Here is a 14357-nt window from a genome sequence, read left to right on the forward strand (position 1 = left end):
ACAAACAAATCCCAAACAATTTTAGATGGGATTTGGGTCCTTTTTTCTTGAATGTGGCGTGAAGAGAAGAAAACATAGGTTGGCTACCATTTTATAATATAGGCTACATAGCCTATATTTAAGTGACAGCATCCGATTTAAACACCAAGAAAGTCTGTGATCCTAAGTTTTAGTTTGCTTTATAATATATACAAGTTATAAACTGAAGTGAAATAACCTAACGCTAAAAACCCCAAAGTGTTTAACGCTTGGGGATCTTCCAATTTCCATATCAAGACCTCAAAAACCCTCGAAAGAACAAAAAGTCACAGTTGCATATCCAGCTCTTCCAACATGTGGTACTTTGTGGGTCCTGAAAACCTTATGGGCTCTCTGCTTAATCCACTAAGGTGATTTGGTGGCAAATAAGGGCATTCATTTGTTTTCTTGTTTATGATTTAAGTAAACAACACCCCACTGAGGTTGAAAGTATAATCTGAGATTACAACCAGATGACCGAAGCTGCCACAGTGCATGGCTTATATTGAAACCGCTGATGAAACCACCAATGTCTCCCTATAGGATGAAGGTGATTACTCAGAATAATAATAACATTATAATAATAACTGTATTGTTGTCATGTATGATAGAAAATATCCCCATTCCAAGCATTGCAATATAAAACTATAAAAGTGGTCATTGATGTCAACATAACAGATGACCACAACAATTTCCCCCGAATTCAACATGTGTTATTTTTCTCTTCTGTTTATTCACTTCTCTTGTCCCACTGTTTGTTTTCGGTACCCCATAACGGTTTTGTATTTCATTTTCAGAACTCCATTCCAATGGGCTTCAGGTCTGGTCTCCTTCCTCTTTTGTGTTCCGCTGTGGGAAAGCAACCCATCTCAGTTTTTTGCGATTACCTTTTCGGTTGGAACCTGAGTTGCTCTTAATTACATTTTCTGAGCAGCAGGCCTTCATGTGATAAACACTGGCCTTCTTCTTAAAACAGCCCATGGCACTCATGAGCTGATATGCATCCTTTCTGAAGGCCTTAGTGAATATAGCATAAAGAAAGGGATTGGCGCAAGAATTGATGGGGAAGAAGAGAACCAGCAGAATCTTGGAGTTCGTAACTGTGATCAGGGGAATCTTGAAAGCAGCAGAGATGGCAAAAAAGGAGATGGGTGCCATGCACAGGAAGTCCGTGAAGATCAGCACGGCCATACGCTTGGCGATCTTGGTATCGGTGCTGCGTCTGGGGAACTCAGGGTTTCTCACAGCCAAGTAGATCAGGACATAACAAACACAGACAATAAGGAAGGCAGACACATTGAAGAGCAGGACAACTATGATGAAGGCCTGAGCCAGAGGCGTTTCTATGTCCATGGGTAAGCACATGCTGACTTTATTGTAGCTGCTTACACCAACCAAGGGGAGAGCTCCCATACCTAGACACACCAGCCAGCCAGCTGCCATTATGCTTGCAGCTTGTGTAAGGCACAGACGGCGCTCTACCTGCAGAGCGTTGTTGATGGTATGCCAGCGCTCCAGGGTGATGGTGGAGAGTGTGTAGACGGACAGTTCCCCACCAAACACAGACAGGAAGCCTGCAGCGCTACAGCCAGGCCCTGTTTGCCATTCAATAGCATGCTGACTGTAGTGACCACATGTGCGCAGATCTACAATTGCTATCATCAGGAGGTAGATTCCAATGCAGAGGTCAGCAAAAGCCAGGTGGCACATGAGGAAGCGTGGCACCATCAGCTTGGTCCGGCTGCTGAAGAAGACCAGCAGCACTGTCAGGTTACCTGTGATGGCCAGTATGCTGATAAACCAAATGGCCACTCTGAGAAAACTGAAACCTGCAATGTCCTCACATGGATTGAAAGCATCGGCTTCAGGCGTGCATAGCAAACTTGGCCTGGTCTGACATAAGTCTAATTCTGGATAGTGGAAATTCACATCTCCAAAGTCTTCATCTGTGATGAGCAGATCATCATCTGACATAGACGAGGTTCCAATCACACCTTGAACCCTGTTATTCACAGAGAAGAAATGATATTGGTTAGACATTAGCTTTGTGATATACAGTTGATGAATTAGATGTAACATAAAAACTACTAAAATTGTTTGAGCAGTTCTAGCAACAATTTGCAAGCCACATAAATTTAAAACATTGGGATAACCTTTCTCTGAAATGTTCAAAGAAAACATATCACCTCCAATTAATACTGCTGCTTAGCATCAGAACTAATTTAGCATCACCTACCCAACTCCATGGTTGAAAGTATGTCAATCAGTGATTACCAATCAAATAATCAATGATCAATATAAAGTAGTGAACAAATGTATTGCACAAAGAGACAATGAGCTCAGCTAGCAGGCCTCTCTAAATTCAGCTACAAATCAGAATCAGAATCAGAATCAGAATACTTTATTGATCCCCAGGGGGAAATTACTTTTCGTTACAATAACAACTCCCACTCAAAGTGTAAAGTAAAGTAAAGTGGCACCGAACAATGAAATTTTGGATTAGGCATGGGGGATTTCTCTCATGCAAACAATTTCACTCAGATCACAAGCAATATGGGTGATAGTTGCATAATTTAAAATACAATTTCAAGCATGTGAAATCAGGAACTGGATGTTTACCAGTGCTATTACGATGAAGTGATTAGCACTCAGAGGTGATATCAACAAAGCTACCTGCAACTGCGCAGTTAAGAAAGGAAATCCAGTCTGTCACATCTGATTCATCACATCTAACCAATCAGACTCTTCCTCTTCTCCAGCTCAGAGGCAGATAGGTAATCAAAACAAATTCTCACCTTGCTGATGGACCACAATAAGTAGATCCATTGCTCCATGGAGGATTTATGGGGAAATCCCTGGAGAAAAGGGGGGAAACAATGTAAGTGTGCTATGCACCTAAAATCATCACATCACCATCAAGATGCTAATGATCAGTTCCTGATTAGCATAATCACATGTGGTCAAAAACTTGCTCTATGTCCCACTCAGGTCCAAGTTGATAGCCTACTCTAACCTCTTTCATGACATTTGGTTATCTTGTTTTGTATTGCCCTCTCTGCAAGCTGCATTTGTCTTGTTTAGGTATTTAGGACATGTGGTGTTGCGTTTGTACAGATCATCCAAAGAAAGGCACGGCTGGCATGTAAAAGCCACAATACACCAATGAATTATAATACAGATCGAGCTTATTAAAGGAATACTCAATGTTTTGGGCAAAATACCTGTTTTCTGACTTAAACCAGGCTGAGACAAGATGTTTGATACCTTTTTCTCCTCTGTATGCCCGGTGGTTCCATTTATATGGGTATCATTTTGTGTTAGCTTAGCATAAAGACTTGAAATCTATGGGAGTCATTAGCCTGGCTCCATCAAAGTGAAAATATAAGCCCTACAGTGACTCCAAAGCTGTCTTATTTGCGCAATGTATCATGTGAAACTGGTATAAAACATCTTTTCTCAGGGTAAAAAAAGAGTATATTCCCCCAAAAGTTTGAGTATTCCTTTAAGAATAAATCTGCCCCATGAAAACCTTCGACATGTGTGTATTTTAATAAAATACACACAGTGGTAATATTATATAAAATAATTTTATATAATATTACCACTGTGGATTGTTAATGTGCTTTCCCTCCTGGGTCAGTACTCTACTTTTGACAGTATATCACCTGTGTGTGTTCCAGCTCAGCAGTGCACAACAGTGACTGTTGTAGGTGAGATAAGCCTCTCGCAGGCTCCAGAGTCCTTGCAGAGGAGGAAGTCTCTTCAAGGAATGTGCTGACTGGGCCAACAAGACCAGAACTGACTCAAGTCCCTGTGATGGTAACTTCCCAATTGCTGTTGCAGAGACGTCCCTGTGAAATAAAAGAGTACACAGTCACAGCAGCGGTATCTTTAAATAGAAAGCCACTGAAGGGATTCCCATGCAGGGCTCGGATAAAACTGGGCATTATGGTCTGTGTTCAGGACTTCAAAGAGTGTCTGAACTGAACGAAGGTCTGCTTGGGACGCGCTGTCCTGGCTGTCCCCCTCTGCTGGTAGCACTGCATCAGAGCATACACACACTCAACTCAACACACACACACACACACACACACACACACACACACGCCCGCACGCACACACAGACACAAAGCTCAATAAAAGTTTGTTAAAACCATGTCACTCTGTTTTATGACACTCTGACACTGTATCACCTTGTTTTATGAGAACAAAAGAGAAAGAAAGAAAGAAAGATATGTGTGTATGTATATATATATATATATATATATATATATACCTTTTCTGCGTCTCACAAAGACACGGCAGTTGGAACTCAGATCTCACATTTGGATTCATCAGACCAAAGCACAGATTTCCACTGGTCTAATGTCCATTCCTTGTGTTTCTTGGCCCAAACAAATCTCTTCTGCTTGTTGCCTCTCCTTAGCAGTGGTTTCCTAGCAGCTATTTGACCATGAAGGCCTGATTGGCGCAGTCTCCTCTTAACAGTTGTTCTAGAGATGGGTCTGCTGCTAGAACTCTGTGTGGCATTTATCTGGTCTCTGATCTGAGCTGCTGTTAACTTGCGATTTCTGAGGCTGGTGACTCGGATGAACTTGTCCTCAGAAGCAGAGGTGACTTGGTCTTCCTTTCCTGGGTCGGTCCTCATGTGTGCCAGTTTCATTGTAGTGCTTGATGGTTTTTGCGACTCCACTTGGGGACACATTTAAAGTTTTTTGCAATTGACTGACTGACTGACCTTCATTTCTTAAAGTAATGATGGCCACTCGTTTTTTTTAATTAGCTGATTGGTTCTTGCCATAATATGAATTTTAACAGTTGTCCAATAGGGCTGTCGGCTGTGTAGTAACCTGACTTCTGCACAACACAACTGATGGTCCCAACCCCATTGATAAAGCAAGAAATTCCACTAATTAACCCTGATAAGGCACACCTGTGAAGTGAAAACCATTTCAGGTGACTACCTCTTGAAGCTCATCCAGAGAATGCCAAGAGTGTGCAAAGCAGTAATCAGAGCAAAGGGTGGCTAAAACATGTTTTCAGTTATTTCACCTTTTTTTTTTAAGTACATAACTCCACATGTGTTCATTCATAGTTTTGATTCCTTCAGTGAGAATCTACAATGTAAATAGTCATGAAAATAAAGAAAACACATTGAATGAGAAGGTGTGTCCAAACTTTTGGCCTGTACTGTATATATGTGTATGTGTATATACACACACACACACACACTCACACACACACACACACACACACACACACACATATGTAACAGTATATATATATGCGTGGATGTGTTTTGTTTCATTGTTTGCTTACATTTAAATCTATAGATAGCTAGACGTATAGATAGATATGATTGTATTTTTGTTTAACACCCTCCTTTCACTGTTACTGATATGTGTTCAATCAGTTAGGAAGGATCTCAGCTTTTGCACTGGAGTAGAGAGCCAGTCATCTTTGCAGTGCCAGTTTAAGCAGGTGCCACACTCCACCAGGTAACTTAAACTGGTGAGGTAGTGTACGAGAGTTATTGCTTTTGAGATATTTTACAAGTTATTATAAAACATTCCTGCCATGTTTTCCTTTTTGCAGACTCATTGTCAGATGACTGTTTTGCCTTACTGACTGCTGACATGCCAGTTCACCAGTGCTGTTTGGTGACAGTGTGTAGCTGCTGGTGTCATGTGGACAAGTGGAGCACAGTCAAAAGAGCTCCTGAGTTCTCCCAGAACTTTCTCACATATTTTCTTTTAGCAGTGAACAACATAAACCATTTGTTGACGCTCTCTGTAGTGAGGAAACAGAATTTCAAACAAAGAAGCCATCAAGACATAAAAACCTTGTCTGCACCTCAGCTTGTCAGGGACGTGAAAGGTTCATTGGAAGAGAATCAATCTCAATGTTGCATTAGTTCACTCCCAAGAGGCTCAAGCATATCACTTACAAGACTCCAGGGCCTGTGGCTCCTCTGAAAGCTTCGCTGTGGATCACTCTGAGGTTTCGGTTATTCTTTAATACCCTGCAGGGAATAGAACGCAGAATAGAGCAGTGAAATGTTAATGTGGACGCAGGGACTCATCTTAAATCACTTGAACAGAAAAAAAAGAAGAAATGTTTTGGAAAATACAATTTATCTATCTTGGTCCCATTGAAAGCATGGTCACGTATCTCTCTGATTCCATTGTTGTATAGGTTCCTGTGATGTCAACAGATGCACAAAATGAGTTGCATTTCCAAATAATTGCCTTGTTAAATGTAAAATATGTATTACAGCACTTACATTGTCACATACTCCCTTGTTATTCCAATGAAAGCATTTGGAGGGATTTCCGGAAGATAGAGGTTGTCGCAGATATCCCTACAAAAATCATGACAGTTTAGTGAAACATGAGCAAGTCTGATTCTCCAATAATTACAAGTCACAGCTCAACTCCGCAGTGTATTTTTTTTTTTTTTTTACAGCAACATAATGCAACTTGATGAAGAATAAAGATGAAGACATCAAAGCAGCACATTCTGAGACCTGAACAAACATAATGTTGACACTTTTGTGTTTTTATTGATTATCAGCCTTGAGTCTCACTCTTTAAATAATGGATGTACTTACAGGATAAAATCTGATTCAAGAGAATTGATCGACATCATATCGGGGAAAAAGGTTATGCCAGTATTTGAGATGCTCCTGTTGATGCAAAGGATAAATGTATTTGTTTGTGATGCTTTTAGGGACTCGTAAAATGAACCAAAGATCAGTGATTCACTTTTTAGCATTTATTTCATTGTGCACTGAAAAGAAAAGGAATCTGCTTTAAAAGTCTTGTGGCTGTCTACTCTAATATTGTCTGAAATCAAACATTAAAATATGTATTGCACAAGTATGAGGAAGAAGTCTGTATGTTTTAATATGAAAGACATCTCAGCATCTAAATTTTATATTTTGAAGGTCTCTCACAAGTAACGTAGTTTGGGGAGGTTGTTAAATGATCCTCTGTCAATGTGCGTCAGACTTCTTGTGTTCTGGATTGAGCTGCAAAGCGACATAAAACATCAGTCAAAGTACCACATCACAGTCATTTTGATACACTGCCGCTTTTACTATTCCAGAGGAAAAGATCCCAGAGGCACTTACATTTCAGAGAGGTTGAGGAGGTTGTTGAACGCCAGTGTCTCAATGTTTTCCAGGGTTATACTCTGAGCAATCTCACTGAGGTTCACAACATGAAACAGAGCAATTAGGTTTTCTCTGACATGCAGCTTTGAACTTTAACAGTAAAAGGCAGAACAAACAGCTGCTTTTCCGATCAAAGACAGTTGCAGCACCATGACCTCATTTTGAACACAGTACAAACAAATAATATACGACCGGATATTGATACACATAAACACAGTTATATTTTATGTGACAATCTGTATAGCTCTATGCCTTCTCTGTATAATGGCAGACATTACAGGCACTTGGGAATGCATCCATTTTTCAGGACAACGTAGGCCTACTCATAAGTATCCTAATTACAAGTAGGGATAAGAAATTATCATTATAATGAATTAAAACTAAAATAACAGAGTTGTTTATTGCACTTCTGCCTTGTAAACCCTGACTGCCATACAAGCTACATGTATCTGACATTATTTTTAATACAATCATTCTGATAATCCTGCAAGAAGCAATGCCCACTTTTGATAGAGGCATTTAATTCCCAAGACCTTCTTCCAACTAAGCCACTTTGCCTCATTAGGTATGTTTGGGCTATATAATGAATTTGTTGTCATTAATAATACATTAAGGTCATGTTTACCAATATAATGATTGAATACAAACCTGAAAATGGGCTAATATTGGTGGTTTATGCAACTTTTTATGGTGAGTTGTGGTGCAAATGTAATAATCACCATGGCTGCAATTTTTAATAGAAAACATGCAAACTGATGATATATACACTGATACAAAATAAAACTACAAATGTTCAAGATTATTATGTGTAAAAAAGCCCTCCAGAAATACCATCTGACCACAGGAGGATAAGAGTTATGATTCCCTTTGTCTGATGTTTGGCTGCTGCTTGTGCAACCTCTGAGTTTCAGATCAATTTTTAATGAGAGCTTTTCAGTAGATCAGGTATTACATGATGGAAAAAATAAACACCTGATACTTACATCCTCTGGACTCTTCTCAGATTTTCAAAAGAATGGCTTGAAATAGTGCGTAAAGTGAGGTGGTACAGCACTCTGAAAGGGAAAAAAAGGATATGGAGAGGACCATTTATTTCGAAAGTACCTGAGAGATTACTAAAGACAATTTCAGTTTCAGGTACTTCAGATAAGCTGTAAAATACACAGGTAAGCCACTCATACCATCTCATTTAATATATTATATGCTATTTTGTGAAATGTTCATATCAGTGCTAGATTAAACATTTTGACATCATCTGTTAGATCATTTTCATGACATGTAACTGTATATAGCTGCTTCTACACACAACACTATGAGAATGTACTGAACAGAAAACATTTTTGAAGATATTGTAATTATAACCACAACTACGATAAACACTGACAATAAAACATTTTAAATTGCAGAAGCTCACATTTCAGCCACTTTTCTCTTTAGGGAAATGCAAAAAAATAAAAATAAAAAAAATACTGAGAGTTAATCTTAGTTGGATCGATTAGTGACAGTCTCCATCAAATCATCATTAATGAGCCACTGTTTGAACGTCCTGAATATGCCTGTCCATACTCAGAATATATAATTTTCTGTGTAAAACATACTGACTGCTGCCTTTTCATCAAATATACACATTAAAATACTGTGAAATACCAATGAGAAGTCATATAGATGCTTTCGAATAATAGTTCATGAACCGTTTGATTAGAGACATAATAAAACAAGATAAAACATAGTTCTGCAGGTTTTGCACTGTGTGTGTGTGTGTGTGTGTGTGTGTGTGTGTGTGTGTGTGTGTGTGTGTGTGTGTGTGTGTGTGTTAATGGACACTTATCAGCAGAAATTCAAGGTTGAGTGATATACCAGAAGAGAGTTCAAGATTTCCAGCCTTCAAGGCCTCTAATGAAGTTCCAGACTCCAGCAGTGAATTCTGGTTGTCCAGCACCCACTGAGAAGGTACACTGTGTGCTTGACTGTGACAGTTCAACTTGACATTTTCATTACAGGTAATTAATCGCCACACATGCAGTGCGCTCTGTTTTCCAACAATAGAGGGTGAGGTGCTGTGGTACTCTTACCGCATGAGGTAAGGCACGTTTCTCTAAAACTCGGAAAAATAAACAGTGTGGAAAGACGAGATGTCCTCTCAGGATATGGAAAAAAAAGTATGATCCAATGTATTTTTCTCACTCTGGAGGCATGATGAACTTTAAATAAATGGCACTGTCAGATCTGAAAAGAACAGGAGGTAATATGGTTTCCAATGAGTGGTCAGCATGGGCCTTAATGGCCACACTGGGTGACTTATATGTGATATAAATAATATACAAACTTGATCTTTGACTTCTTTGACAGCATCTCTTCAAGAAAAGGACAGAGCCATTATGTACAAAGAAGTATACTACAGAAAATTTGTATGTGTTGTACTGATGGGGTAGTTGTCTGCCTCCACCTGGCTGGCAGGATAAAGTAGGCAGTCTCATTTGTCCCAAGCAGTGGGGGAAAGTGGTAAAGCTGTCATGTTCCTGGTAACTCAGAACAAGATATGAAATACACCAAAACCTAAATATGCACACAAAAAACCCACTAGATTTCTGTGAGTAATGGCAGGAAATTCTGTGACTGAGAGCCTGTAAGAATCAACAGGTTGCATGTAAAATGGTTTTGGACTGCAGTTAGTTACTACTTCATAAAGATCCCCCAAACAGAAAGCACCAGACTAAAACCACGCATGAGCAACTGCATCCCAAAAAGATTTCTGTTTGCTTCATGCAGGACTGTGAAACTAGACCGTAGGCAGTGAGCGAAGCCTCTAGTCGATATATTCATCCTTGTGGTGCATTTTATGTGTTAACCTCGGAGGCATTAAATAGCTTTGATTTTGAGCTCCAAGGAACAGCACTGGCTCATATAATTTAACTGACAGATTTCTCTAAGACTCTAGGAGTTTTGTCTTTGCGTGGAATCACATAATCAATTTTAACAACAAGAACTTTAACAAGAGCTCGTTAAATAATTTCAACAATTCAACCAAGCCCTGCCAGAGTTTATTCAAATGTTTTGTAGCAGAACGCTATGCCTCCCAGAAATGGCCTGCTTGAGCGTCTCCAGATAGCAAAACAAATAAAACTGTTACTTCAACAGCCTCGCACTGACTAAAATGTAAGCGGTATTTCAATTAGGAGCCAAGTGAGCGCGTTTCAGGTGGATCCTGCGCTCCGTGCGTAAATACGCACAGACTAGTCTCAGGTAAAAGGCATTGAGAGGGAGGACCCACGGCATGAAGACATAGGGCTGTAGAAATGAGACATGTTTGCTGTAGTTATACATTATTATAGGCCTACATTTACCATTTACTAATCAGTTGCCGATCAAAGGAGGAATTGCTTATTTGACTTCCAGTAAACAAAAGTTTCTTATAACAAGCACGCACACCAGCATCGTCGCCCCAGTCCGAAATGCATCTCTGTTGTTGTAACTTACAGTCTTTTACCCTTGTCGCCTATCGTCTGAGCAGAGCGCTCCGTCACGTTGTTGCATTTGATCGTGCTGGAGAAGCACCAGCAGATCTCCGGGCAGAGGGAAGCCGAGGCACACTTGCAGCCACACAGCAATAAAACAGCAGGGAAAAGGAAAAACGGCAGTGATGTCCACATTGTTTATAAATCAAAAAAATACTCAAACTGAGCTGCTTCGTCGGCTGGAAAACACACAGAAGCCAGGATCCGTGTCCTAGTGAATGATATTTACTCTTCTTTGCAGACAATTTTGAAGCATAATGCGCTCCCGCAGTGTCAACAGTAGTGATGGGTCATCCCGCTGTCCTATTTACTGTCCTCATGTTTTTATTTTTGCACAGACGAATCTGAAGAGATGCAGCACGAAGTTTAACCAAAGCATCTGGGCCATCCAGCCCTATGAAATACATTATCACATGAGTAGGAATCATAAGGAGATGCTCTCTCTCTCTCTCTCTCTCTCTCTCTCACACACACACACACACACACACACACACACACACACACATACACACAAATCAGTGAGGAGGCTTTGTTTCACAAGACATTTGACACTGATCTCTGGCAATAAAATTTTAAGTAAGAAAGTAGAAATAAATTGTGGAGTGATATTTATCCTTTTCCAGGGACCAGAAAAAGTCTTACAGATATTTTTTCTTGGACTGGAGCGTAGCCACAGCAGTCCAGTCAGTGTCTACTAACATGAGCCACTCTCTGCCAGAGATAGAAGCCAGCAGAACTGGAGCTGTACTTCGGTATGGCACTGCAGATACTGGGGGCAGGACAGACTCTTCTTTAGTGAATAATACACACACAACCTTATCAGGCAAAGTAGTCACACTTGCTTACTCAAATACACTGGAATTTTCCATTCAATTTAATATTACTACCATCTCTTAACACACTGATATCATATCCTTGAATGCACTTAAACAAGTGGTGAAAAAGCAATTATTTAACCACCCATGTTAAAACCAGAGACCATGACCACAAGAAGATCAACCCTGGTGAAAAACTGAAGTGACAAGGCAGAGAAGGTGACTGCAGGATCCAGGAAAGTGAAGGTGTACACTGCACTGCATCATTTTCTGATTCAGAAAGGATTATATCTCTGTAATATGCAGAGGTAAAAGCTTAGACAGTCATTCTATCAATATGCATCCACAAATCCATCCTCCCATGAATTGTGAACAGACTAGTTCAATCCTAATGCCCCTGTGGCTTAAATGATATACTTGTTTATGTTTGGAGAGACTCGGTTATGTTCCCAAATCCAGAGAAAGCTTTCCATGTCGAAGGTAACAGCACTTATGACTTTCAAATTTAGCCGATAACAAGAAACACCAAATACTTTCTTTATCTTTCATTTGTTCAGCACCACCTTCTCCTACTGTTTGATCATGTTTACCATCTTTAAAGTCTGAAATGACTGGCAAAGCCTATTACATAGTATTTAAGGCTGTAATTAAAATAAAGATTTGTGCTGGCATACACATAAAAAGCCTAGTCAATTGCTCTGTCCCTCAGGAGGAACAGTATGACCCAAAGTCAAAAGACTCCCATAACTGTGTCTCATTTGGCGCCGGTTATGTCGTAGATAAAGACAAAGCAAAGTTATATGGCCTTGGTTCAAAAAATCTTACAGCAGAAGTCGTGCCAGAGGCCAATATCCACAAACGTGAGAAGAGAAAACGTTTCTTGGTTTACGCACACAGGTTTAACAAAAGCTTCAGGTAACAATATGGTCATTATTTTTGTTTTTATTTTCAGTAAACTGATAACATGCCAGATAGATGGCACATGTTGAAACACAGTGGGACAAATAACAATAAATAAAGTGCCAAAATGATGGATCCACTGCATACTCAAACATGTTACCTAAAAATAAAGAAATAAAAAAGGGTGGGAAAGCACCAATAAAAGTGCCATATTGTCTCTTGTGGTTCAGTTGCTTTGAATTATATTATGCTGATTTTAAGAAAAAAAAAAATAGTGAAACTAGTAAACAAATGTCATGTCAGGAAGCTCACTGTAATATAAGCTAATAATAAAATAGATACCATATACACACATGTAATGGAGATGTATACTGTATGCAGAGTCAAATGATGCACTCTGCCAAATCCAAAATGGAGCATCTTTCATCTCAGTCCATCTCAGTGAGATTTTGGCTGTGGAGTGTCTGTGTCCAGGCTAAGGATTTGGCAAACCAGCCAAAAATCTTTGCCTGAACACAATTCCTGTAGTTGCATGGCCAATGTACCAGTGGGTGTCTCTTGGATAAACTCTCTTGTTCTTGTCCTTGGGGGGGAAACTAACTGGGAGGAAACCCGGCGCTGAAGTCACCCAGTGTGAGGTATATGGCAACAGAGATGGTGAAGTATTTTGGCGGAATCGCTCCACAGGGACTGCATGTTGAACCAGAGTCATGTAATCTGACAGTTTCTCTGCACCAGAGCAGTGCACAGGAGCCAAAAACACACTCCACTGACAGCATGCTAATGCAAATGCACCAAAATATGACTGACAGTGACGCAGTCCACATTCCTATCAACATAGATCCCATTATGCAGAGTCCATTATGCATCCAGCTGATATACACTGGCTGCAAATCATTGATCATCAGTTTGGTAATTTTGCTCCAAATAATTTTACTCAACTAAAACAGTAAGACTCCCTAGACCTTTTCCTAATAACATTTTTACTAATAAACAAGCAGATGGACTGATAGATAGATAGATAGATAGATAGATAGATAGATAGATAGATAGATAGATAGATAGATAGATAGATAGATAGATAGATAGATTCCAAAGCTTAAACACTAATAATACATATTGCCTGCTCCGATTTTACAGCTCCACAGGGTGGCGACAAAGCAGGACATACAACAAATATAGCTGTGCCATCAGGCCGGTTTGTGGACTTGACGCATAAAACACAACCTCTAAAATATTTACACCACAACCCCCTTCAGAAGCACGCACACTTCCACGTATTTTTCTTTTTCCCTGTCTTTCTTCTTTTATTTTACTGTTGTAAAGCAACTTGAAGTGACCTCCAGAGGAACCAGGTTTGTGAACACCGTGTTACTGAGACAGCGCCGCCCTGACTTCACGGCACCAGGAGAAAACAAACGCACCTTCAGTATTTCAGTGGGACGAGCCAGCTGATGATGCCTTCAGGTGCCCCGCGACGTCCGCTTTACTATCCGTGGCGCATTCAAGTGCTTTTGGTCAGAGATGACTTTACTAAATTTCCTCGTAACAACAGATAGTTTTTTTTTCTTTAAGGGCTGCTTTATGCAACACAACGAGAAGGAGAAACTGCAGGGGCATATAACTGATGTTTTATTTACTCACTTATTCCAGAATAGTGGTATACATCAGCAGTCGATACATCTGTCCTTTAACTGCAGGGCAAAAGGTGCAACGTGCTAAAAACATCCTCTAAATAATATATATATATATTTTTTCCCGTTGTGGCCGCACTGACATCCTTGACCAGGGGTTATATTCCCAGCACTAATTTAATGCGATATCCTCCATATCTCGACTACTCGGATATCGCAGCAAATTTTTACTTCCCGTCCTCACACTTTGCTAGCTGATTCTTGTACAGACCGTAATGTGGACATTACGAAATCAAAAGAT

The 14357-nt window shown here is 39.9% G+C and overlaps 1 protein-coding gene across 1 annotated transcript; it reads right to left on the minus strand.

Annotated features, from left to right (window-relative positions):
* Positions 1 to 325: 325 nt before the first annotated feature.
* Positions 326 to 10842, minus strand: lhcgr (luteinizing hormone/choriogonadotropin receptor). The gene is made up of 11 exons (XM_030071009.1): positions 10670 to 10842; positions 8176 to 8247; positions 7151 to 7225; positions 6974 to 7048; positions 6629 to 6703; positions 6302 to 6379; positions 6149 to 6217; positions 5966 to 6040; positions 3684 to 3869; positions 2814 to 2873; positions 326 to 2020 (listed from the first exon to the last, which is right to left on the minus strand). The coding sequence occupies exons 1-11, from the start codon at positions 10840 to 10842 to the stop codon at positions 835 to 837; spliced, it is 2124 nt and encodes a 707-aa protein (XP_029926869.1). The 3' UTR covers positions 326 to 834.
* Between the last annotated feature and the right edge of the window lie 3515 nt (positions 10843 to 14357).

The sequence above is a fragment of the Myripristis murdjan genome, chromosome 15 (genome assembly GCF_902150065.1).
Source record: "Myripristis murdjan chromosome 15, fMyrMur1.1, whole genome shotgun sequence".
Taxonomy (NCBI): Eukaryota; Metazoa; Chordata; class Actinopteri; order Holocentriformes; family Holocentridae; genus Myripristis; species Myripristis murdjan.